General features: G+C 39.7%; 1 protein-coding gene across 3 annotated transcripts; it reads left to right on the top strand.

Moving 5' to 3' along the window:
• The first annotated feature begins 111 nt into the window (after positions 1-111).
• On the top strand, positions 112-26,034 carry NELFA (negative elongation factor complex member A). 3 transcript variants are annotated; one of them, XM_065060375.1, is made up of 12 exons: positions 112-336; positions 1,090-1,354; positions 8,611-8,782; positions 9,934-10,095; positions 11,022-11,111; positions 12,920-13,050; positions 13,188-13,257; positions 14,079-14,167; positions 16,470-16,581; positions 18,821-19,077; positions 20,121-20,220; positions 21,765-26,034. In XM_065060375.1, exons 2-12 carry the CDS (start codon positions 1,103-1,105, stop codon positions 21,947-21,949), a joined length of 1,620 nt encoding a protein of 539 aa, XP_064916447.1. In that variant the 5' UTR covers positions 112-336; positions 1,090-1,102; the 3' UTR covers positions 21,950-26,034. The 3 variants fall into 3 exon arrangements, with proteins under 3 accessions (XP_064916447.1, XP_021144556.1, XP_064916446.1); XM_021288881.2 differs by lacking the exon at positions 112-336 and adding an exon at positions 590-975; XM_065060374.1 differs by lacking the exon at positions 112-336 and having other exon boundaries at positions 634-1,354.
• The last annotated feature ends 356 nt before the right edge of the window (positions 26,035-26,390 follow it).

Below are 26,390 nucleotides of genomic sequence, written 5' to 3'. Positions count from 1 at the left end.
GAAAAACTTTGTCTTCTGGGATTTAGGCAATTTATTAATTTTTCATATTTAAATAACAATGAGCTGAATCACGAGGGAATATGAATGTATGCACACCAACACCCAATTTCTGAGCGCCTACTGCTCGTGCCAGACACTGAGGCAACCTCCTACATCTCCGAAGAACCCAGCGCAAAAATCTCTGGGGAAAACAATGAAAAACACTCAAATCTCCTTGTGTCAAACCGCAGCACTGCCGGGGAGGTATCACTGCCTAGAACCGCGTCAGTGAGCTGCGCTGAGCTGCTGGAATGAGAATCAAGCCAAGGTCTGACAGGACCTGAGGAAACCTGGGAGGTGGGTGCGCTTTAAGGTGCTATTAGCTCTAATAAGCTCCTCATGGAGCTGTGTGGAGTAAATGAGGCAACACAGGCCGAGCAGAGGAGGGCGCTGGCGGGGGTTTGCGGTGCAAAGCGGGCAGCGCTGAGGGGCCGCTCACCCGCCCCCTCGGGGACATGCGTCCTGGGAGGAAAGGGGACGTGGCTCCGCCAAACACTGTGTCGGAGGGGCTGCAAAACCCTGGGGGAAGGGCGGGCCGGCATCGGGGCACTCAGCGCTCCTCCCGCCTCCAGCGGCCGCCGCCCGGCGCGCTGAGCCCGTGAGGCGGCTCCCGGGCGGGAAAGGGAAGGCGGGAGCCGGGCAGCGCTCTCGGAGGGGAGGGGCGGGCCCCGGCCTGCATCCGAGTTGTGCAGCCTGGCGCCGCGGTGGTTCGGCACCCCGGTCCGCGCTCTTGGGTACCTACTGCCGGGGAGAGCCCTGCAGAAATTAGGGCGAACTGTGGGGGACAACGAGTCGGGGCTGGCAGACAAGCTTCCCGCGGTGAGGCGGCGCCATCTTGCAATACGGAAGGAAAGCTGCGGCGGGCGCCATTTTGCACCCGAGCGAGAGATGAGAAGAGACTCGCAGTTTTTCGCCGTCTGGACGCCGCCATTTTAGGTTACGGCAGAATCTCCGCCTTCCCTAGTGCAGTCTCATTGGGCGCCGCCATTTTGGCTTACGAACAAAACGGCGACCCACAGGGGTCCTTACCCCCTCCCTTCCTCCCTTTAGGTGTCTTCATAAAATGCCCGTGGAGAATCCCCTCTTTTTTCGCCCCGCTCCCAAGATGGCGTCGATGCGGGAAAGCGACACTGGCCTGTGGCTGCACAACAAACTGGGCTCCACAGACGAGCTGTGGGCGCCGCCGAGCATTGCCTCGCTGCTCACGGCTTCGGTGATCGACAACATCCGCCTTTGTTTCCACGGCCTCTCCTCGGCCGTCAAGCTCAAGCTGCTCCTGGGGATGCTGCACCTGCCCCGCCGGGCGGTGGATGAGGTGAGAGCCGGGTGGGAGCTTGCGCGGGAAGCTGAACCGGAGCGGGGTGCGTGTGAGGGGGGGAGAGGTCGGTCGAAGGTGGCGTGAGGGGAGAAGGGAAGCGCCGGCACCACCTCCCCCGCCCGCCTTTACCACACGGAGCCTGTGGGGAGGGGAGACGCCGCGGCCTCGGTGCCGCGTCCCGCGCGGTTGGGACGGGCGGTCGAGCGGGCGGCGGCAGCTCCTCAAGGGCAGATGGTGCCCACAGACATCCCCGCCGCTCTCTTTCTTGGAGGTCTGAGCTGTCAGGGTGCTCTGCTGAGGCCCAGCTCGGAGGACTCGGTCCTTGGTGTGAGGGGAAGGGCTGGGATTCCCAGTGATAAGGGAGTCAGTGGCCGCTTTGCTGCCGCTCCTTCTCTTCGGGGAGTCTCTGGTTGGCACTGGTCTTCTGAAGGCAGCTTCAACCCGAAACCACTCTTACGGCTCCACACAGACTCGTAGTTGTAGGGCTGTGTATTGGTACAATTTGGGTGCCTTTGGGGAAGAAGGCTTTTCTGAGGCAGTGGTTACTCTAGGATTAGCAAGTAGAGGCAGGATCATTTAGGAACAGTCGTGTGTGTCAGGCTTCCTTCACTCTCCTTTCCTGATACTGGCAGCTGTGTAGGTGTTCCAAGTCAAACTTCGCAGATTTAAGGACAGCAGCAAGTGCTGAAACTTTGGGAATGAAAGATCTGGGGTCTGCACTGAGCAGTGCTTTCCCCCTCCTCACCGCGGCCTGGCCTTGCTCGAGGAAGGTTGCCATCCTTTTTTTAGTTTCTCTGTACCTTTCTGGGAACAGCTGGTGCTTTTGGTTACTGTCCTACCAGCTAGCTGGCTCTGTGAGCTTTTTCACTTGGCCCTGGACCTTACCTCATCTGCAGCTGGCTTATTCTTATCAGTGAGCAGCTACTGATGTTGGAGGCAATAGTGGGAGAATAATTGGGAAATGTATTTCTTCAGCCAGATTCAAGGAATTCCTCTCCTACCATGTATGGTACTGATTCCTGGTAACAATCACGGAGGTGGTGCGTTGTTAATCCTCACCTTATTGTGTGGAGTATGCTCAGCAGTGCTTGCACTAGTCTCTTTCTTGGCTAGGACACAGCTGCTGCTTAGGATTAATATATCTATATACTAGGCAGGGTGTGGAGAGACCATACGTAACTTGAATTATTGTATGCTCAGCTTTTTTATACTTCTAAGCTGAAAATACATAAGCATCATGTTTAAGCAATAGTTTGTCAGTGTCTTGCCACATGCATCTGTGTGGTTGTTCACTGTGTTAATTGTAATTAGTGTCACTTTAAAAAAAAATTGTTGTTCAGCATGTTTACTCTCAGTTTTTAAAACATGATATTAATGTTCAGTGTCTGTCCAGTGCACAAGCTGTCTTCCTTGTGTGTGACAAATGCAGTTATATTTTGGACAGACAAAATAACCAAGGCCAGAAAGGAGCTATGCATAAGCCTGTGTGCACTCTGAGTATGCAAAATTCTTCTGAAGTACTGTGAAAATCCAACTAGCATGGAAGAAATTAGTATTGCGGTGTTCAGAAAAAGCTAATAAATTAGCAATCGTTTTACACTGAAGAGAAAGGAGTTTAAAAAAAGCTTAGGGACCTTCATAAATAATGGCCATGTCAGCTCTTTGAGGGAGCAACATTCAAGCAAAAATGGGATTATGTTGAAATGCTGCAAGAGTGTTCGCTGGATGGGTAAAAGCTTTTCAAACTGGTTCTGAGGAAGATGTTAGCCAGCAGCTTTACTTGATCTGTGTGGTTTTTAGCTGTGGAGATAAATTGTACATGAAGAGCAGCAAGTCAGTTGTGCTTTTTAGTGTATGGTTCAAGTTATCAGCTGTGTTCCAAATATAAAGCTCTTGTTACTGTGTAACAAAAAATATTTGGGCATTTCTCACTTCTTTGATAGAGTTTGTGAATTCAGTCGTAAATTACAGAGCATGCTGGATCAAGATCTAGGGATTTAGCATATTTTCAGTCCTTTGCAAAGCACCTGTAAAATCATAATTATTTTAGGGAAATGTGATTTTTTAATTTTTTTTTATTATTTTTTTTTTAACTGAGAGGGAGGGCTTAAAAAGTGTTGAAAATAAAAAAAAAATCTTGAGGCAGAAACTCTTAACAGTGCTAAGAGGTCTGCTGTTATGATTATACAGTTCCTTTTAAAATGGTGAAAGCAGGTGGTGTAACTGAACTGCTGATGGAAAGGGATGGTGTCTTATCAGGTACTCATCATGTGCAGTGAGTTTGCTAAAATAGGTTGTATTTGTGAAGGTTTGTGACATAACTTATGGTCAAGATTGTTTATATTTTAATGGACACTAACATATGATATGCAGAACACATGTATGTGTTGAGTATATGTGTGCTTCTCTGCTCAGTATATTGTGGAGTGCTGAATATGTTGTCTCTTTGCTGGCAGAGATACACCATTGTAGGATATCTGTAGCTACCTGGGAGTTAAATACTCATTTGGAAATTATGCCCCTATCTGAAAATGATTTAACCGCAAAGGTACTTCCTTAGTCTCTTTGGAAAGTCATATCTGTGTGTTCTGTGCCACGTGCAAGTCTGTGTCGATCATGTGTGAGAAGCACTGAGCTGGCATTTGGAAACTTAGTAGTATTGGAAAACATACTGCATCAGCTTTGTAAAGCTTTGGGAATCTCATTGGTGGATGCAGAACGTGTTACTGTTTTGTTATGTAACATGTTAAGTGATATTCTATGAATCTGTGATACTCCCCTCAGCAGATAACAGATTGGACTTAGTTATTTTCTGTTCAAAATATTTTTTTCTGGTTTCCTCTATAATAGCATTTTCACTGAGGCACAGAATAAAAGGGAAACTATCTGAATAAAGTTATGCAGGAATCAAGAAAAGTGTGGTGGTATTTGTTTTAGAAGGTGTTTAACTGGCTGCTGGTCCTTCCTAAGTCTATGTGAAAGCTTCAGTCTAGACCAGTGAATGTTCATTGAGCTCTCTTGAAAGCTCAGTACTTTGCTTAAGTATGTTTTTCTCAAATGTAATATCTTTCAATTTTCATAATGTTTTCATTCAACACTCCAAATATTGTATAGATATAAATTACTTAATCCTCTTAATACTCCTGTGGGATAGGTAATAAACCTAATTTTTTATCATGCTGTGAACCTCATTACTGCATGTTTGTTCCCGCTGACTAATAAGAATAATTGGCTCCCATTTTCACTTTAAGTGTGTTTTGTAGGTATTTATCAAAGATATAGTTTCCCACTGTAATTCTCTGGGCAGAATTTACTAACTCTTGAATCTCCCTGCCCCCTAGCTTTTAATCTGCTAATTCCTTTCTAAGTAATCGTGCTTATTTGAAATTATGCCTCAAGCTCAGTGTAGTGCTGACCAGAGTTTCAGCTGTGAATTTGGCAGAACAGTTACTTGTGTTTATTTTATATATTATAATCTTGCTAACCTGGTTCACATTTGGAAGTGCAAGTTTTCTTTTGTGCCAGCATTTCATTTCTTTGTTCAGGGTTAGACTCTGATGTTACAGCCCAGTCTGGAATGAGGACTGTGTGCTTCTGTGCTCTCTGAATTATCTTGGGAGGAAGATCCCTATCCTGGCAGGGACCTGCCCTCTTGTTACAGTAGCTGCAGGAGCGTGAAAGTCAAGACTGTTTCTTCTCACTCGTTATGTGAATCAGGAGTCCTCTATTTGTGGAAGTGTATGTTTGTGGGGTAGAAGTAAGAAAAGAATAAGAGGACACAAGACACTTACCTTCCCTCTCTGTTCAGAACAGGCAGGCTGCTGTGCATCTTTCTGGCCTGCTTTTAGTATTCTGAATTCTTTTGTGATGTAATATGGTATAATTTAATCTAATATCACTCTTGGCCCATTCTACTCTTTTTCATTATTAAGATACAAAACATATACAATATCGATATTTGATCCATCCTAGTTTTGTATTACGTAAATATTAATACTGTGCTTCCAATCCAATGCTTTTAGCTTAATGAAAATGCTCTATAATAATACAGATACCTTATAAATATCACCTTCTCTATGACCTCTGAAAGATTAAAACTTCATTTGGTTTATTAGCCAACTGTTGATGCAGTTGCCTAAAGTATAGTCATATATATTAATTTAGACCTAGTATAAAGCAAATGAACAGGAATTCTTTGCAAGAAGTCATCTTGGAGCTATAATTTTGCATATTTCTAGCAACATTTCCTTTTTTACTCCTTCTCATGGTGCTGTTTGTGTATTCTTCCTGCACAGCCATTATTAATCTTCCTTTGTCTGTCTCTGTTCCCAGACTTTATCCTGCCTGATCCTTTCTTGTTAGATGTTTCTAGTCATGCCCTGTGCTGCCTTTTTTTTTTATGTGCCAGCAGGCCGAGAAAAATACTTGGTCCTTAAGTTTTAGATGAGAGAAATGCCAGAACATGTTGCATCAGACCTTGACATTCATGCTTAGCAAGATGCTGGTTGGAGCTGATGGGACTCTGACTGACCCAGTGTTGCAATCTTTTACAATTAAGAGTTTGGGATTATGGCTGTGCTCTGTAAAATAGCAGAAAAACTGTACGTAGGTTTCTCTGTTGAGTTGCATTTCATGCATTCTCAAACCACAAATGAAATTTTTTTCATCTGCCAGTTCAACAGTGAACTGGGAACATATATTTAAATCACCACTTGAAGACAAACCTGAGTCAAAACTCAAATCCAGGCTTGTTAAATGCAAACCTGTGTTCAGGCAGTGTCTCAGGTTAGCTCACAGTACATGTTACTGTGCTCTGCTTCCCTGTGTGTTACAGTGACCTTTCTGCCATGAGACCTTGCGATAATGTTATTTGCCCATTATTTGGCAAACAAGTTGTTTCTGGGCTCGGGTCTCGAAGTCATGTGAAGCAGTGGGATGCGGCATAAGTAGGTTGCCTGAACTTGAGCTGCCCTGAGAGCGGTGTGAACGTAACATGCCCAGACAGAAGCTATGTAGAACATCCATAGTACAGGCGTGTAGCTATTTGAAATTTTGTTGCAAATAGGAGTTTCCTGGAGCAGATATGAAGGGTAAATTGAGAGGATACAGGAGACATCTTTCTTCCAACTATTGCCTGAGTTTGCTTTGATGAAGGAAATTACATTCTATACTGTGACCTGCATTAGTGATGTCCAGATAAAAGCTTGTTGTTGAAGACCTATCAATAAACCATAGCTTCATCAACTTTCATGGTATGTTTTAAATTTTCAGGTGTTTTACATAGATCAGTACTGTAATTCCTATAGGATAAATAGGAGAATAAAAGATTTTGTTTTGATAGTTTCACACTTGTCCTCATCCACTGTAGTAGAAGTGACTTGTGATGAGCCATTTAGGGTTAGAGTAGAGAGACTGACAAGTCTGTGTGGAGTTGAGGTGGGGTTTTTATGTTTACTGAGAAAGAAATAAGCAATGGAGGGGAACAAAGACTAGAACCTTAGAAATTGATTCTCTCCATTGGGTAAGCGTTGGTTAAATTTGACAACATGTTAAACAGTGTATGGTTATGGTTACTTGGTCAGTTTAATCCAGAGCAAGTCAATAATGCTGCCGAAGATGGTAACTGAACGTTGTAGTGTCTCCTTTCTGCTCCCCTCTTTTTGTGTTTATAGTGTTTCTGTGGCTATGGTAAACCACATCAAGGGGTTGATCAAGCTTAAAGCTACAGAGAAATGCTTTCTTTCAGTCAGATGAACTCACCTGGTTCTTTTCACAAGCACCTTATGAGTGCTAAAACATGCAAGGGGCAAAGGACAAACTGCCCCTATAGTGCATGTGTAAACTTTTCTTAAGTGAGAGGGCAATAACATTGCGTAGGTGAAAGGAATTGAGTAATGTCAATATGTTTGTCTGCCTCTGCTGAGCTTTAAAAGTGCTCTGTGGGAAAAATGGAGAGCAGAGATTTAACTTTTATTTCTTAGAGTTGTATGAGTAGAGTAAGCTTATTTTATTAAACTTTTGCATATGAGAAAAGGCAGGTTCTGAATAAAGGGAAAGAAATACAGCATAACAGTAAAGATTAATCTTGTTTGTCTGTGTATGTTCAGAAACATGTAGACTATAACTAAGCTTTATGTGCTACAATGGCTTGTGAAAAGTCAAAATTCAAGTATTTCCCGATACTTGCTTGTAAATTCTTTGGTGTTAATACAGTACAGGTAGAATATGTCTAAATATGCAATTTTACGGTTATGTTTTGTGGCTTGAGAGATGCACAGTACATCTCAAACACATTAGTTCTGTGAAGATAATGCTTTAATGCCCACATAAAATTTCACTTACGAAGAAAACAAGCATTCCATCCTTATTTGGGGGGTTTAAGCTTACCTGTGAATGAAGTAAAACAACTAATTTAAGAGATTCACTGTGTAAACTACTGACTGTAGTCACCTTGATTTTTATTTATTTATTTATTTATTTTAAATTACTGATCAACAGGTCTGTTGGCACTATGAAAGGAAATTTAAAAAGTTACTGTGACAGTGAATTTTGATCTTATGCATTTCCCCTTCTTCAAGATAGAGGCTTAAAGAAAAATAACTTTTCTGACTATGAAAACTTGGAATAGATGGAAAGTCTTGTTACTTGTGGTATATTAGAAGGCTAGGTGTACTTCTGTAATATGTAGTTTTTGTCAAATAACACAGTTCTTGTTAGCATTTTGGCTTAAGTTTAAGTAAAATTTTGAGGACTTAGTTTATGTTCATATGGTGCAGATATGGTCTGTCTGCTGTATTATTCTGTAGCCCAGAAAGGGGCACATCTTCATTTATATGCTTGTTCTAAATAACTTCTTGTATTCTAGTTGTGTATTCTTATCACTGAATATAAGATATGGGTAGACTGGGAGTATAAGTGTAGAATGTAAGTAGAAAGTAATGTAAGAATAAGGCCTGTTGCTTTTGGCAAAAACATTCAGTGCTCAACAAAGCTTTGAGCTGCCAGAAGCTCAAAACAAACTTGGGTTAGATTGACCAAAATCAACATATTAAAAAGTTATCTTGGTTCATTCTTTACTTAGTTGTAGGGTTAATGTTTAACTGTGCTGTTGAAGCAGTCCCCCTCTTCCCTTCCCCAGTAGTAAAACATTGCATGTTTATGTTAGTGTCTTTTTAAAATAATAATTAAAATCCAACTGTACACTGTTTAAAACTGTTTCCAATTGGCTGATTTTCTTTTTCTTTTTTTGTTAGATGAAAGGGGCACTGACTGAAATTGTCCAGCTCGCTACCTTGGATTCAGACCCCTGGGTCTTAATGGTAGCTGATATTTTAAAATCCTTTCCAGATACTGGCTCCCTTAACCTTGATCTTGAAGAACAGAATCCCAATGTTCAAGATATTTTAGGAGAGCTTAGAGAAAAAGGTAAGCCTTTCCTGTTGGTGATAGTTACAGAAATGTGATGCCTTTTTAAAGAAATAACCTGTCATTTCACAGGCAGTCTTGCTCTCTTAACACTATTAGTATCAAGACAAGCAGTATGTCTTATCTCATAACTGCCACAGTTCACGAGCTGGCATGTTAACTGGACTGAGAACTGTGATACCTGAGCAATGGGAACTTCTTAAGTTATCTGTTCCCACTTCATCAGAACTTGCATGTCAGTTATTATTACCCTGAGCGTTTTGATGGACAATACGCAAGTTAATGTGGATTCTTTAGTATTGTAGACAGGCTGTATGTGCACCGATAGGTAATAACTGACTTACTGCAGCTTAGTAAGTTAAGCTTTTTCATATATTTCTCTGTCTCATATGCTGTAGTACCAAAGACGACAATAAGGCTCTGTTTCTGAAGCATGTGTGTGGAAGCACCACTGTTGTATGGGCTGGTGGTGCATCTCTGCTGAAAGTTGCCCTCTAGCCAAAAAATGATAGGTGCTGCAGGGGAAACTGATCACAAGAAGGGTTGTCCTGCTGATATCTGACTAGCAGCTGAAAATACTGACTCAGGCACTTGTACAGTTGCTGCTTCAAACTATGTAGTCAACGGTGATGCAAGGCTACTCCTACTTCAGTGGGTTTGCTTTAGCACATTGCCTAGAAAAAGCCCTCAGGCACTGACAGACAGACCTTATATTGGAATAAGGATTGCAGCACACCAATATGAAATGACTTGGAGATGGAAGCATATTGTGTTCTTACTATAAACAAATAATCATTTGTCTGTTCACACTTTCGGTTTGGACTTTTGTTTAGTAGTTTTCTTTTTATGTGTAATTTTTAAAGAATCTGAGAATTCAGTCACTTTTATATTCTTTTACTCTGATAATTGTAGCATATTTCAGATTCCTATAATTTGACTAGGTATAATTAACATGGAATCTCTTAGGAAGCTCACATGAAAAACAAACATCCTAATAACTGGTTATATACTGTGTTATAATTAGAACTAAATTATTCTTGGTGTTGAAACAAGTAAAACTTAACCACTGATACAGTCTAGTTGTGAAATCTTCTGTCATTTGCTATCAGAGGTGCTAATACTCATGTGTATTGTGTTAACTCTTTATGCAGTAAGTGAATGTGAAACTTCAGCTATGTTGCCCTTGGAATGCCAATACTTAAACAAAAATGCCTTGACAACACTAGCTGGGCCACTTACTCCCCCAGTGAAACACTTCCAGCTGAAAAGGAAACCTAAAAGTGCCACTCTCAGAGCTGAACTCTTGCAGAAGTGTAAGTAGTATTACAGATAGTTGATAAGATTAAGTAATAAATTAAATGGTGAAAGGAACATTTATATTCAGTCTAATTCTCTGGTATGGGCATATACATTAAAATTTTCAGTTATGAAAGCTTGGGCTGACTCTTTTCTTTGATATACCGTTATGTGTGGAAGAGCAGCTGCAAGTCATTCTGGCCTTGCTTACATTAAAATGCTAATCTTGATTTAAATGCTGTTCAGATTTCAAGGCATAAAAAAAGCTGTAGCTTTTTGAAGCACAGATATATTGTGTTGTAGGTATATTTAAGTCTGTTGTGAAGACTTGTGAGGAATAGCTTTGGCTAAAGCTCCTGAAACAAAACTGAAATGAGAACCTTGTTTTATTTTGCCATATAGTTTTTGCAACAGGGAGCAAGAGCTGGTAATTAATGCCATCTTTTGCTCAGTATGGCTGTATGGAGTGTGGAAGCCTACAGGGTTTTCACTAACAAAAGGCAACATACGTGTACATATATGTATCACTAGCTGCTTGAACTAAGCAATCTTAAAATAGTTCACTGTACCTGCTGTTCTGGTGCAGCAGCTTGCTTCTTTTCTTGCATGTGACTTGAGTAGTTGGTCTGGTTAAATGCAAGATTTGTAACTTTTTATGATGTTATATAGAACTTTATTTCAATATCAAGTAAATTGTCTACTCTGATACTTTGTTTTAGCTTAGACCATATTGTCAGTTGCATAGTCATATTGATTTTTGCATTTTCTCCAAATACTGTTTTTACCACATATAAATGACCTGGATTTTAATTAAAACATAATTCTTTCTTTGTTGCTATTCCAGTCTTTTTATGTATTAGTTAATAACATTTTACATAAGCAGCAATGTATTGTATTTTTTCAGCACAGATTCTGTAATAACTAAAGCCCTTTTTCTTTTTAGCAACAGAAACTGCACAACAGCTCAAGAAGACCGCAGGAGTGCCTTTCCATGCCAAAGGCAGGGGGCTGGTCAAAAAGATAGATACGACAAGTATGGCTCACTTTCATGACTTCCCAGAAGGAAAATCTGATAAAATAGCCTTGATGAAGAGTAAAATCACTGTCTAGCTTTTACAAAAACGTAATTCTTTTTTGAAACAAAGTATTCTCCATATCTACTTCCCCCTCTCTTTCTATTGAAATGTTTCTGACGTGTCATGTCAGAAAGAACAAAAGTGTGGGGGTTTTTAAATGGCAAGTATATCTGCCATGCTTCTAAAATGTACACAGCTAGATCATGTCTATATACTTTGAGAATTTAATTTGCATCACTCCAGGAATAACTCCTGACTAAGTCATGTTACTCCAAAAGGGAGCAGACTGTATCACAGTAATGCTGTGAAGTAGACTGAAATTGTCTTGTATTTGTGTAATTCTGCATGGAAAAAGAAGAGGGGACAGTGCGCTCATTGCAGCCAGAGCTGTACAGTGGCTTCAGTTTAATGGACATGACAAAGATGCACAGTCATTCTTCAACTTGACATTAATAGACTTCAACTGTTTGCTGAAGTTCCTGAACTGCTTGATTTTTTTTTTTTCAAATAAGTTTTTAACTAGGAGCAAGAGGAGGGTTCAAAATTAGCTACATACTTTAAATCACTGCACAGGCATAACTTTTCTGACCACCAGTGTGGTGCTGAGGTGTAAAACTTCAGTGATTTCTTGGTGTGGTGGCTTCAAGCTATGAAATACTTTGTCAATGCTATTTAAGATGTGATTTTGAGCAGCAAAGTTTTGCCACATGTTCATGCAGGAAATGCAAAAAGTTTAGTTGTAATTTGAACTAAAAATTGTCCCAATTTAGAAGTTGACCATTAGTTCCTGACATTCTTTTTAGCTGTTGAACTAATAAAGCTAATTTTAGACTTGGCTTTTAGAGCCAGGTGGTCTCTGGAAATATGAGTTATGGGACAAGTTGGGTTTACTCTGCTGAAACTCACATTGGTCAGAGAGATTTTGAGTACAAAATACAGAGGGATACAGAGTGTCTAACCTCAGACTAAAATTCTGTGTTTATCTTCAGATTACACAGTGTTATGAAATTGTCAGAAGGCTCAGAGACCTGATAGATACAAGTGTCCCTGATTTTTTATCAGTTGCTTAAAGAATGCTGTCTTCAGCACTTACATTAAACTCGAGGTAGAAGGGTAACAGTCTAAAGTTGGGGGAAGACAGCTTCTTACAGGTGTAGCAGTTTCTACTAAGTATTGAGACAGCAGCTTTTCTGTTTGCAATATAGACCCAAATTTGATCCTACTGCTTCTGCTATCAGCAGCTCCAAAATTTTGAACTGCTTTGTGAAGCAGTAATTTACCTTTCCAATAGATTACAAGCCCTTAGCCCTGCAGAAGCTTGGCTAAGAATCTGTGGTTAAATACAGTTTTACCAAGTAACTAGATCTTAAAGTTCAAAAAACAACTTTTGGCAACAATTGGATTTGGAACATTCATGCCCAATACCTTTTGTGTGTTCCAGCTGTATTTGTTTTAAGTAAGGAAAGCATCAATGGATGTACAGAAAGTATATCTTGACAGCAGTGCATCTGTTTGATTACTTCCATGGAGTTGCAAGCATAAGCCTAGAGATTGTCCCTTACCCCTTGTTTGAAGGGTGAAACCTAATCTGACCTTTGAGGAACATTTAATGTATTATAGACAGTTTCACATTGTAAACGTTTGCAGTTAAAGGGAAGGGGGTGTGTGCCTTAAGAAGGGGAAAAGCTGAAGAACTCCTTATTATTGTTTTTTGTAACTCATTGAACATATATGACAATTGTTGCCTTTTTTGATCTTCCCTAAGCACCACTCAAAGGAATACCAAAACAAGCGCCATTTAGGAGTACTTCAGCACCCAGTGTATTTAGTCCTTCTGGAAACAGAACTCCTATCCCTCCCTCGAGAACACCTTTGCGCAAAGAAAGAGGAGTAAAGGTAGGTGTGCTCTTTCTTAGTCTCTTGCTTTCCTGCTCCGTTCTTTTCCCTGCAAGTATCTGTATATAGTAAATAAAAAAATAAGGACAATATTTAGAGATCAACTACATAAATTTAAGAATGGTCTTTCTTTTTAGCTTCTAGATATTTCTGAGCTGGATATGGTAGGTGCTGGCCGTGAAGCAAAGAGAAGAAGAAAGACAGTAGGTTAGTATAGCATGCTACTTACCAAGGCTATTAATGTACCTATAAGCAGGGTCTAGATTTGTAGTACCATTTAGTTTGTCACTTGTAGAAACTTATCTTCAGCTAAACTTTTAAAAAGTGAGGGGGGAAAAAAAAAGCTTTAAGGGAGGATTTTTACTTTTTTTAATGCGCTAATCATATTGCCATGTGCCCAGGCAATAACTTAATTCAGTTGCATGAAAGAATTGAAGATAGTCAGTTGTGCTTTGCACAGCGCATCAGTGTGTAAGTGGCTTCTGGACTGGAATTGTTCTGAGTTATCGTGGTGTGCTTATTTCTACTGGCCATGTGGCCAAGTAAAATAATTGAAAGTAATGTTGGAAAGATTTGTAGCACTCGCCAAAATTCTGGCTGAGAGGTCTTAATAAGTGATTAATATCTGATATACTACTCATAAGTCAAGTGACAGTGCAATGCTCTGCTTAACCATATCAGGAAGATATGCTGGGCACCATATTTGTCTCAAAACAACCTTTTTGTATTTGTCACCAAAAAAATTAGTACTGTTTTTGATGCTTTCTAATATCACAAAATTAGGCAGTTCTGCCTAATTACTCAGTTAGTGTTATCTTGATGGGTATACATTGTGGTTCAGTTCATAATTGGGTTGATTATGAAATTGTGTACGAAGTTTACTGAATCTACCAACCTTTCAGCATCTATCTCTTTAAGCACATTTCAACAGACTTTGAGGAAAGCACTTCTAGATCTTTGTTTAAAAAATATATGTCATTCGATATTCAGAAAACTTCCTTGAACTGACTGTTTTTTTAATGCAATAGATACAGAAGTTGTGGAAAAGCAAGCCAAAGAAGAAACTGTAGTAGAAAATGCTACCCCAGATTATGCTGCTGGCCTTGTGTCTACACAGGTAAAACCAAACAAAATCAAAACACACAAAAATCAAACAAGAAGGAAAAAAAAAAAAAATAAAAAGAGGAACCATGGATCATGTTATTCTGAAACACTTAAACACTGGAATGGTATCTTACTAAGTTGGTGAAACTGCCTCTTAATGTTAAAGTCTTTACATAATTATTTCAAAATTCCATTATATTTTCACTGAACTAGATTAAAAAATTCAAGGCAGGATAAAGGTAAGGTTTTTGATTGCTTGTTGTAAGGTTCTTGTTGCTGTTCTAAGTTTGTGATGGGGCATAGTATTTCTGAAGCTGAGCTTTGTAGCCTTCTGTTAGAGAGGAAGGGGATAGGAGGGCTCTCTGACCCTAGAGAGGTAGAATCATTTTGAAGAGTTCCTGCAGATTTGGGGCTGTGCGAGTCCATCCTTTGTGACCTTGGTAGAACAGTGCCCACAAATGTCTTAGTGAGGAGCATTTGACATTGGTCTGTGCCCAAGAAGGACAGCTGAATATAAGCAGCCAAGTAACACAGGAGTCTTTACAACTCGTCTGTCTTCTGGCCTGAGAAAAGAACCTGCATACCAGTACCCTTCTGTGGTTCTTTTTTCAATTTTTAGCTTGTAATCTTTGAAAATTGATGCTTAATCCAGAAGGCAGCTTTTACTGAGGTCTCCAAACCTGTCTGTAACTAGACTTAGCCAGTCCCATTACTACTGGAAGAGGGGGAGAAATACAGTGGAATTGATCTGCCCAAATTGCTCGTGGCTTATAAATTCATTCTTTTTAAAACATAAAGTTCATAAGTGGCCACTCCTTCTTCTAACAGTATTTCTTTTGAAATGAAATTGTTTAGGATATACTGAAAACACTAAACCTTCAATCGAGGTGTTGGGGGAGGAGTTGCACATAGTGTTTTTCCTCCTATCCTTAATGGTGCATTGGAAAAACTGTGGTACAGCTTTGTTAGTTCTCAGTCAGGACAGAGCTTTTATAATAGAAAAATGTTAGGTCCTCCCCTGACTTCTGAGTTAGAAACTGTCTGCTCTATTCCAGCAAGCCTTGACCTGGAATGAATTTTGACAACTGGGTTCTTTAGATACTAAGAGATACTTCGAGGCTGCTGCACCCAGTGTTTGCGGCCTCTCAGGACTCAGAAATCCATCCTGAATCTGAAGTGTCTTCTCTTGTTCCAAATTTAAAGTGGTTGTGATTACCTCTGCCTCTTTAAGTCTGTATGTTGACATGCAACACTTGTCTTTGGAGAGCACTCTATTTAAAAGGCCTGTGGCCTGGCTGGTGAGCCAGGCTTTTTTTTTCTAGAGCCTCGTGTTAAGCACACGCAGCATTGGTCCCATGGTTATGGGGTAGCAAACTATGGCACACATGCCAAAACCAACATATATAGGCAGATACTGTTAAGCTTGTGTCAGGAGTGAATGTCATTGCCTGTCTTTCTGCAGAATGCTAAGGGTATCTTTGTTGGCAAGCTCCACATTGTACAGAATATCTTTTGTCTAGTAAGGCTGCCTTAAGTGATTTATCTGCTGGACTTAATTCCCCCAAAACTTCCTTCTTCTGTCAGCCCCTTATGTTCATAAGATTGGATCTTTGCAGATACCATGCTGTTGTCTTTATGCTATGTGTGCAATACCATGTGTAGTTAAGCAAAAATGTGGCATTTTCTTTGGCTTGATGGTAGATGACATCCATCATGTTGATGTTGGCTGCCCATTTCAGTGGCAACAGGGTTTTACCTGTGCTTTTACTGCTGCCTTCTGGTTGCTTGTGTCCCAGAGGCCTTTGCATTCTCCTGGGTGATATTTTAGTAGGCCTTTTGCCCATAGATCAACACAGATTTCTGCTTGCTGATAGTGAAGAGCGTGTTTGCTCAGGCAGAAGATGACTCATTTCTGTAGTTTAATTCTTCAGAGAGCATCATCTGCACAGATTTCATCATCTGGTCTCCATGCTTCTAACTGAGGAATGGGGCAAAGGAAGAGCAGCCTGACTCTTTGCAAAAGTACACTCTCCATAATAGTATTTTTTACTGGCTCAGGTTGTGCTTTTGCAAGCAACTTTGACCTGAATTAGGGAAAATAAAAGCTGCTTTTTCTCTCCTAGGGTCATTCAAATGTCTGAAGTTCGTATAGGGGGTTAGGGTTGAAATGGCAAACTTACACTAACAGGAGTCCATAATTAAGTTCCCAAAAGTAATATCATAGCAGAACTAATGTTGAAATTTATATTTAAAATGCAGAAACAGCACATAATTATATGCAGTATGACTATAATGCTTTCCTTTCTGTTTTACAGAAACTTGGCTCATTGAACAATGAGCCTGCACTACCTTCTACAAGTTATTTACCTGCTACCCCCAGTGTGGTGCCATCTTCCTCATATATCCCAAGCTCTGAAACACAGCCAGGTAAAAGATGCTTTTTTGCTTTTGGGACCTAATACTTCTGACTCTATACAGTTTTACTGTCTAGCTCTTTTTTTAATTTACAAACCTACTATCCATCAAGTCTAGTGAAACTTAACCTTAGCAGTCTAAAAATCCATTGCAGTAACTGAGCCTTTGGGATTTGCATAACCTGACATGTCATTTAACCTAAATAAAGAAAATTCTTCTTGTTTTAAGTCTTAAAATGACTGCTAGTTAAACAAGCAAAGCTATTTACTGTTTTTTTTCCTTACTCTGTAATATGAAATCCAGCATTTTTTTTAATCCCTAAAGAGACACCAGTAATAGACATAGGTCTAGAGTATATACTCCATACGCACATCCATATGCATGCACTTACAGAACAGCTGCTTTCAAGAGTTGAATGTGTTTCTAGAAGCGAGTACATATTAGCTGTCGTACAGGCTGGCATCAAGCCAACTGTTTTACCTTTTTAGAACAGTCTGATAGATAATAGCTGAGCTCCTGCGTATTTTGAAAAGTGCTACATTATTTTCAATTCTGGAAAATTACGTGTAGTAAAAAAATGGTATTTGTACAAATCCTTTAACTTTTAACACACGTGGTTTTACTTCTGCTTCGCTGCTGCATGTGAAGTCTTAAAGGAACATATCAGTTTGCACTAGCAGATATCCATGATAGGATTCATAACCAGACCTTGCAGTTAACACAGAACCAACATTTCAGTTTAATGCGTTATTTTTACTCTTGCTTGTTTGCCATTTGCTACTATAATGTTTGTCTTTATGTATGTGAGCTGTGACAGGTTGGTCATTTGCATACGCAAAATGTGATTACACTACTTGGCCCTGAAACAGTTCGGAATCTTTCTGAAGGTCCATGCAAATATTCCTCTGGCAGAAAATTGGCATCTCTAGAAGGAACGCAGCCAAGAGCACATCGGTGTTATTGGCAGCTGGTGTTATTTTCCAGAGCATTGGCATTGTATTGAACAGCAGGAAAAGCCTAGTTTAAAATTCACTGTTGTCTTTGTTCTGTGTTTTTTCTAACTTATTTTTTCATTCTGGAGTATAGGGTATCTAGCTTTGCCTAGGGAAGAGGAATATAAAACTGTTTTCTTGATGCACACAGAAGATCCACAGATTGGGTCTCATATAATCTGAGATTGCAAAATTAAGACATGTTACTTTATGCAAGTCAGTTATTCTGACTTGAGAGGAAGCCAGTAATTAAACTTAAGAGATTTGTACAAAATGAAGAGACAACTAACTGTTAAAAATGTTTGTCCTCTCAAGTGTTCACTGTCCTGTTCCGCATATTAATGCATAATAGCCATAATGTTAAAACCAGTGCTGTGTCTGTGTCTAGATGGATGGTGGTAGACTTCTCCGAAATCTGATCTGAAAGGCATCAGTGTAGCTCTGATTTGTACCTGCCTTGTAGTCTACTGTGAACACAATGTGAACGGGATGTCTTAAACCTCATGAGATTCATGAAAGGTGCTTTAGTGTCGAAGAGCTGTAAAAGAATGTAGCTGGCTGGAGTGTGCACTGGGTAATTACTGTTTGCTGGAGAGATGGTAACTTACGAATTCACAGTAACCTGATCATACATGTAACCGCCACCTGCAGCCAGTTTGGAATAGTACCTTCCTTAAGTGCAGGTGAACGGATCAACTTTATGAAATAAGAGTTAAGACTTGTCAATACTGTGGAGTTTTAACCCTCTTAGCAGTTAGTGTTTAAGTAATTAGTGATTTGTGAAGGCTACATTTAATTTTGTCATATGTTTAACTATTTTTATATCTTTAGTATTTGGTACTGGCTGAGACTTAATTATCACTTCCACTAGAAACTTTTGCTGTGTTAGGTAAAAACTGATGAAATATTTTTATGGTTTTGGTTTCTACGTAACAGTACAGCCATAATCCTCATAGGGTCAGGATACAGTTGTTACAACAATACAAGTTTAAAATTATATAAAGCGGTTTCATTTTAATAAATCTGATATCCATTAAACATAAAATTTGGTGCTAAATATAGTATAACCGATATTGCACAGCTAGTCACACAGTTGTCTATTGCTAAGGGTAACTGAGTGAGAGGAGCTTAGTGCTTCATATCAAGTTGTGGTACTAGAATGGAATAATCAGAGTTTTTAGTTTTCTTCAAAGGCTGTTAGTGATGCTAATCCCTGTTTGTGAATTAGAATGTTTTTAACAATCCTGATTTGTTTGCAGCTGGCTCTGCACGAGAGGCCTTGCAGACTAACAGGCAGACTGAAGAGCCTGCAGCTCCAAATGCCACCACTACTCTTCCTGCACAATTCAAGCAAAGAACACCCATGTACAATAGTAACTCTAATCCACCTACAGCTACACCTACCTCACCCCTGACACCCACCACACCTCCTGCCATTTCCCCTGCGGCACAAGCACCACAAGTGGCCCCCCAAACTCAGCAACAGCCACCACCGAAAAAAAGCCTCTCTCTCACAGTAAGTAAAACCAGGTTCTTTTTGACTGCTGCCTTTGTAGATTGGAAAATGCATATTTTTATTATTAATCTCATTTAGTGTGTTGGCAGTTCTTGACCTTTGAATAATGGAGTGATTGAGGCTGCTTTTTTTTTAATAACCAAAGATTATGAAAGTGTTTTCTTCTGTTGTTAGTATTGCTGTCTTAAAAACGTTAATCACATTTTTAGTTGTGTAATGCTAATGTAACAGTAAGATGTCTTTATTTACTGCTATTTATTATGTAAAATAAGGTGGTGTCACTCAAAGAATTTTGGGAGCTGTTGCCCAGCCAGTTGCATGTAATGTAGGCTGCTAAAAAGGATCCCGTCGTGGCCACAGTAGGAGAAAACACATCTATAGATTATTCTAACGTGAAAGCCTTTATTTCTTCATCCCCTCACCCCCTCATTACACATCTTTTAAAGCCTGAGAGTGGGAAGGAAAGTAAACAGCAGTTACTTATGTCCTGAAGCTTCTTGCTGCTGATATGTTGGTATATTTTATGTGCATGCTTGAAGTTAAGCAGGTAACTAATTCAGGATGCAACTGATTTGAAGACTTTGGTAAATACATATGTAAGCCTGGCTTGAAATATCTGAACTTTAAGAAACTGAGTGACTTTTTCAGTACCCGTGCTTCATTTATTAAAGGGAAAAATAAAATCCTTGGAAGTTATTGCAAGGCAGGGTTTGGACTGTAGAGGAAGCATTGGGTTTTTTCTCCTTTTTTCCTAATGCCATAAGGAACACAAAATTGATAATGTAAACATTGTCACTTGGCACATGTTTCTCTAACTATTTAAAGGTGATATTTCTTTTCCAGTTTGAGTTGAGCTGTCACTGCAATAAATGTCAGATGTAGGCATTAAAGATGGGAACCCTTGAGCCTAAGGCTTTTTTTGTTTACTTTTTGTAGGTCTACAGACTTCCACCTTACTCTTAGGCTTGCCTGTCGCTATTAACCTGGTACCTGTTATTGACAGTGTTTTCTCCACTGGAATTTGTTTGTTGTATCTGTTGCAGAGGGAGCAGATGTATGCTGCACAGGAAATGTTCAAGACTGCAAACAAAGTTACAAGGCCGGAAAAGGCTCTTATACTTGGATTCATGGCAGGATCCAGAGGCATGTATCGAGACTAATTTAGCTTACTTTTGAATACCCAAATTTGAAACACAGCCTAGCATTTCTAAATGTGCATATGTGAATGCAAGACTCTTGCTTTAGCTTTACTCTGTGCATACTGGACTCTCTGCTTTGCTCTGAACTGTCTGTAGTTTGCAGTTGTAGGATTGCAGTTCTGACTACTTGTCAGCAGGTCTTTAGTGTCTATTTCCAGTGAGTCAAACAGTCTGTCAGAGCAGCTGCTAAATACAATATATACACAACTGAACACATGTAATATTAGGGCTTAAGGTTGAGGAGAAACAAAGCAGCCAGTCAGAGCAGTGAATGGACTATCCTAGTAGTCTGTCTAGAAGACCAATAAATCTCAGTTCTTTCATGGCGAGTTGAGGTCCAAGTTGGGTAGTGCAGAGCCTCTTTGAGTCCTTGGCATTGGAAATGTAGCAGCTGTTGTCTCAGAGGCTTCAGGTAGCCACAGGTGCTGTGAACTCCAGGGAGATGAGCTGTCTCTAGCTAGATCCTGTTGTTATTGGGCTTGATAGATCAAAGCTGTTATACCCAGAAGATTATCAGATGTAAGATGAGAGTGAGATTAAGAGTCCTTAAGTGAACTCTATCATCTGCACTAGCTCTGGTTTCTAATTTGGTATGTGAGGGCTCTTATCACTGGAGTGGAGTGCTGGAGCCTAAATGTGGCTCATGCATTTGGATTAATGCAATACATTACTCAAGATGACCAGGGTAGGGTTTCTTGAAGCTCAGGGTTCACAGTAAGTTTTGTGTATTACTAATGGTGCTCTTAGTAGTAGATGCTACTTCAAACTGCAGTAGGAGGGTGTACTTTTAACTTCTATCTATGTGGACTTTTTTTTTGTAATGCAAAGTAAAATATTATTTTAGAAGTGTGCATGTTTTATATATTCCCATATGCATATATAGATAAGTATATAACATTATGGATTCCTTCAGTAATGACATCAGCATCTTCTGAAGGTTGGGTAACTAACTGCCAACCATGATGATGTTGAGCTTCCTGAGTGTCAATTTCAGCACCTTGAAATGTAACACTCAATCCTTCTACTGGAATGGAACTCAGTCTTGGAAAAGGGATTTCAGTGACCCTGTTTGGGTTTCTGGAACAGCTGAAAATTGTTGAGGCTTTTAACTACAAAATGTATCCTAAATAAAGTAACTCTGGTAGTTCAAGTTTACCAAATCCCATTAAATATAAGCTTCTCATATGGTTCTTGAGGCAGACAGAAATGACATTGGCATGTTTGACTCCACCTTTTGTTGTTCTTCCAGCTACTTTAGTCTTGGGGTTTGTCTTTTGGGTTCTGGTTTTGTTATCCTTAAAACTCAATCTGTGATGTATGGAGGGAGGAATATCTTTGTGTGACTGTATATTAGTGACATTGCAAGCGCAGTTTGGGGTTTGTTGGGTTTTCATTTTTTTTCAGCATAAGGTTTAGGATCTCCATCAAGTGCTCTTTTTCTAATACAGTATTGAAATGAATAACTTGTTCTTCCTCTTGTTTCCACAGAAAATCCTTGCCAAGAGCAAGGTGACATCATCCAAATTAAACTTAGTGAGCATACAGAAGATTTACCAAAGGCAGATGGCACTGGCAGCACCACTATGTTGGTTGATACAGTCTTTGAAATGAACTATGCTACTGGTGAATGGACCAGATTCAAGAAGTACAAACCTATAACTAACGTTTCCTAAGAGATGCAGCAACAGCAGACTGGACCAAATCAAGCTTAGAGTCAACCAGCTCATAGAGTATGTCAACTGTACAAAACGGCATTCGTGTGGACATTTCTTATTACCCTCCAGAGTAAAAGTTGTTGCTCTTCAACCTAACTGCGCTCAGTGGACACAGAAGATGGTGTCAAACTCACTTTTTTTTTCCACATCTTGGGAGGGGGAAAGGTGATTTTAGGAGGGAAGGTATTGCTGTGTTTTTGTTTTCTTACAGTTTGATGCTGTAAAAGATCACAACTGAAAGGTTACAGGTAGAAGCAGTTTACCAAAAGAGAGGACTACTGCGCAATCATTCACGGTTTACCATTAAACGAGGGCACAGATCTTTATTGTATAAAATATTTTCTTTGGCTACATGGGTTCTATTGTAAGAATGGACATTTCAAGCACTACCGGTCAGTGCTTGATTATTTTGTAATTCAGCTGCAGTATAACAAAATATTGCGGGTGGTAATGTCCAGTGTCCAATGGTCCCCACTGTATGTTTAGCTTATTTATGCTTGTGTCATAGGATGGGATTGAGCAGCTTTGTTAACTCGCTATATTGTCAATGTCCATGCCCGGCATGAGCTAATCTTTATTTGGCATTATTTGAGATTGGGCGAAACTGAGTATTTTAACTTTCTGAAGAAAAAAACTATCAAAATTGTGAAGAAAAAAAAAAAAGTAGTGGTGTCTTGTCACTGCCTGGAAGTGGTAGCTCTCTGCCATGTAAGTGTTAAGGTCGAAGCTGACCTATGACTCTTGCATAGTAAACCCTTTGAGCAGCATAACTTACTTGGGGGAAGTGATACTATTACATCTCAAGACCAATTGCATCTTAATATAAAATGGCCCTAGAAATGGTTGAGTGACACATATCTGAATATAGATGGTTGGGAAGATTTGTTGACTTGAGGCAGTGTTCATTTTTATTTGGTTGAGCAGTCATAAGGCACTTGATTGCTGAGCCCTGATGCAAAATGTTTTGAATGACTTTAGCTCTGGTTTCTACCAGTGTAGTTTTATCTGTAGAATTGCAAAAGTGACCACAATTATACTGGCATATAAATGTGCCTTTTACTTGTCCCCTTCTAGTCAAAGCACATTTTGATCTTTATAACTGTGTTCACAGCACTGGTATAATCTGACTTTAATAGTACAAATAAAGCTTGCATTTATTGAGAGGGTTTATGTACATAGTTCAGGATTCATTCTTTGGAGACTTGACTTCATCATTTGAAGGAGACTTGGATTAAATGTTTGGTTTCTGCCAGTACTTGTATGTGGAGCTGTGCTTGGTTGGGAACGAGTAGCACAATGGTTGCTTGGTGCTGAGGGGTTACCTTGGGCTGACTAGAGGTTCATGTTAAAGTGGAGCTCTTAGGAGAAAACGAGCTTTTATCTTCTTTTTTTCAGAAAAGAAAGCAGACCAAATCCCATAAGTACACTTATATACTAGCAAAGACATTTAGATGATTGATTAGAGTCCTTTTGTATTAGGGAATTTTCATTACATTTTATTTTTAGTTTTTCAAACAAATTATCCAACAAGACATGACAAGTATAAATAAGAAGATCTGTATGCTACGGTGTTTTAAGATGTGACCAAAAGTATAGATTTCTTAACTTTATTTAGGCAAATATATGGGATGTTCTAGCTCCTGTGGTGGGCAAGTTATTTGATTGTACCTGCTACCATTACGGAGTGTTGTGCATGTATTGGTGTGGAAGTTACCGACATAAAACTGTCACACTGGGGGCTCTCCTGCACATAATTACCCCATTTCAAAAGCAATGTCGATTGTGATTCTGATTGTGATTTTTTTTTTTTCTTTAACAGCTAGAAACCAGCCTGACAAGTGAGGATGAGTTAGTTGGTTTTAGTTTTTAGAAATGAGTTCAGTAGAGATGTGTTTTCATGGTTATAACTTATTTGATTATAGTATGTTACACAGTAAGGGCTAACAATAGCATATGATGTATTAATCTTTTAAAAGAAAGGTTTAAAGAAAAGTGACATTCCTTTTCTTGTCCGAATTTAGATTTTTAAAGTTTTCTTGTGATGATCATTTCTCTGTAGACACATATGATACTTCTGTCTTAACTGTTCAAGCTTGCTAGATAAGCTGCACGTACCAAATACAATTTTTAAGAAAGAACTTTTAGAAGATCCACTGACTTGAGAGGATGTACTGTCACCGTGAATTGTCGATGCAAGACTCTTTGCAATTCAGTAGTGAACAGGAGCTGCTGTGTGACGGCTCTTTTGGGTTAGTTGAGGTTAATGGGGGTCCCTTGCTAATCTTAGTTGGGAGAAGTCTGAATTTCAGACCTGTGCTGTTGGGATGGAGACAGCTGCCCCCCTCCTTTTTAAGAAGCCCTTCTAGAATGTGGTAGAGTCACTTGAGCACAGTAGTGGATAGGAAGCCTAACCATGCTGCTACCTATTTGTATTTGCTGCATAACAAAGTTGGTCTCCAGACCCATTTGTCTAAAGTCAGTCATTTGCAATAAATTGAAATTTTAAATAGAAGCATAGTATATTTTTAATTCCTTTAAATCACTAGGGTGAGACAATGCTGCAAAAGTAATTTATTTTTTAAGTGAATTTATGACCCTCAGTAGCAGAGCATTACTTCAACTTGATCTGTGAACCTAGAAAGTGTTAGGGTTTTCTTTTAATGCCTAAAGGGAGGGAAGTTTTAGCAAGGTTGTTAAAATGATACAGTAAGAAGTAAAACTACATGGAGTTCTTTGGTTCAGAGAATGAAATCATTGAACCAGTGGCCTCAAATTAGGGATAATACTAGGCAATTCAGAAAGGGCAACATCAACGTTTAGATTCCAACATAAACTAATTGTTGCACACAGAACAAAATCTGGCCCTGGAACTTAATACTTTTTTGTCTTGAATATTCAGACACTTGGGTGTTAGCTGGATTCCATTCAGTGAGACTCAGTATGTGCTTGTTGGCTCTAGAATGACTTGCACACGTACTGACAAATTAACCAGAGTAGTAGCTTATAGTTTCCTTAAAGCTTTGTGTCCTTTCCTCTTGTCCTTTCTCCAAGCATGAAGTTTTAGGAAATAGCAAGCCCAGACTTCCAAAGTGTACTACCGCATCTCAGCAAGGATGTACCAGCTTCTCTGGCCCTAGCTTATTAAGAAGCATCTGTCTGTGCAAGCCTAGGCATGATATGAATTAGTTTATTTTGTTTTTAAAGTGTGGAATACTGGAGAAAGAAGCAATGAAAGTGGCTCATGTTTTCCCCTGTGCAATCCAAACTTTTTATTCTAAGGGGAGAAAAAACACACGTGTACCCCCCAGGCTGCTTTAACGCCTTTTCCTACAGCAAAATGCTGGGTTTCTTTAGGCTCCGTTTTCTTTCATGAGTGCCCTGAGGACCAGAAGGAGCGAATTGAGTGTGATGAAGAAGGTGAGCCCAAGAGGGATGCTGAGCAACAGTTCTGATTGTAGATTCCAACTTGCATTTAGACAGAACACTTTTTTCCTGCTCTAGTGCTCTGTAGACATCTCCATACAAAACAACCTAGACTTAGGTTGGTTAACGCTCTAGTGTTGGGCTGATATTTTATGGGTTAACTTGAATTTCACTGGTAGCTTTTCCATTTAATCTCCAAGCTGAATATCATCACAGGGTGCTGGATGCAATGGGGAGGAGCCTTTGGTAGTTGCCTGACACCTCTATGTAAAATTGGTCACTTCTCTCACTAAGTTGTGTCCAAGTGTAGACCACTTGTCTAGGTGAAAGAAGCTTGAGACTTTGACATTATACAGTTGGAGCAAATTGCATTTTAGTAGTAAGATCTGACTGGAAAAGATGACTAAAAAATGTTAAACCAGAGCCCTCTGGGAATCTGGTGCCTTTAACAAGAACTGTCATTTTGTAATATGTTACATCTATAGCATAGCCCGTATGTTTTCTATTGGTTTTTTGTTTTGTTTTTTTGTACAGTTGTAAATTCAAAATATTCTGTCTTTGGGTACGTATTTTCAGTGTAATACAGTATGTATAATAAAAATTTAGATTTTCTAAGGAAATGGACTGTGCTCTTGTTAATAATCAAGTTGTGTGCTGTACGAACAGTTGTATCAGTGATGAGTACCACTGACCTGAGACCAAACAGCCAAATGGCATGATAATGTGTATACATTTTAGACTTATGTCATGTTGCTTCTGTAGATGCATTTCCAAGTTGACGTTTTGAAGCTGACACATGCTAGCTTTGCTGCTAGTTTTGCTGGTTGAGGATATTTGTGAGTGGGAGGTGTTACCAAAATATCTGCTTTTGCTTTCTGGGTGGATCAGCTGAAAGCTGACGAACCTTGGGTGATGTCTCCACGATGGGTGGGTGCGCGTGTACTGAAGCGCTTGAGCCGCAGCCTAGACCTGGTGG

Source organism: Columba livia, chromosome 4, assembly GCF_036013475.1.
Source record: "Columba livia isolate bColLiv1 breed racing homer chromosome 4, bColLiv1.pat.W.v2, whole genome shotgun sequence".
NCBI classification, from domain to species: domain Eukaryota; kingdom Metazoa; phylum Chordata; class Aves; order Columbiformes; family Columbidae; genus Columba; species Columba livia.
This window is presented reverse-complemented; position numbering and strand designations above follow the sequence as displayed.

Bases quoted from the DNA above. Each gene is read 5' to 3' on its own strand.
- NELFA (XM_065060375.1), top strand. From the start codon at position 1,103: ATGCCCGTGGAGAATCCCCTCTTTTTTCGCCCCGCTCCCAAGATGGCG. The intron at 8,783-9,933 runs GTAAGCCTTTCC...CTCTTTATGCAG, and splicing joins AGGAGAGCTTAGAGAAAAAG to TAAGTGAATGTGAAACTTCA. The intron at 10,096-11,021 runs GTAAGTAGTATT...TTTTCTTTTTAG, and splicing joins AGCTGAACTCTTGCAGAAGT to CAACAGAAACTGCACAACAG.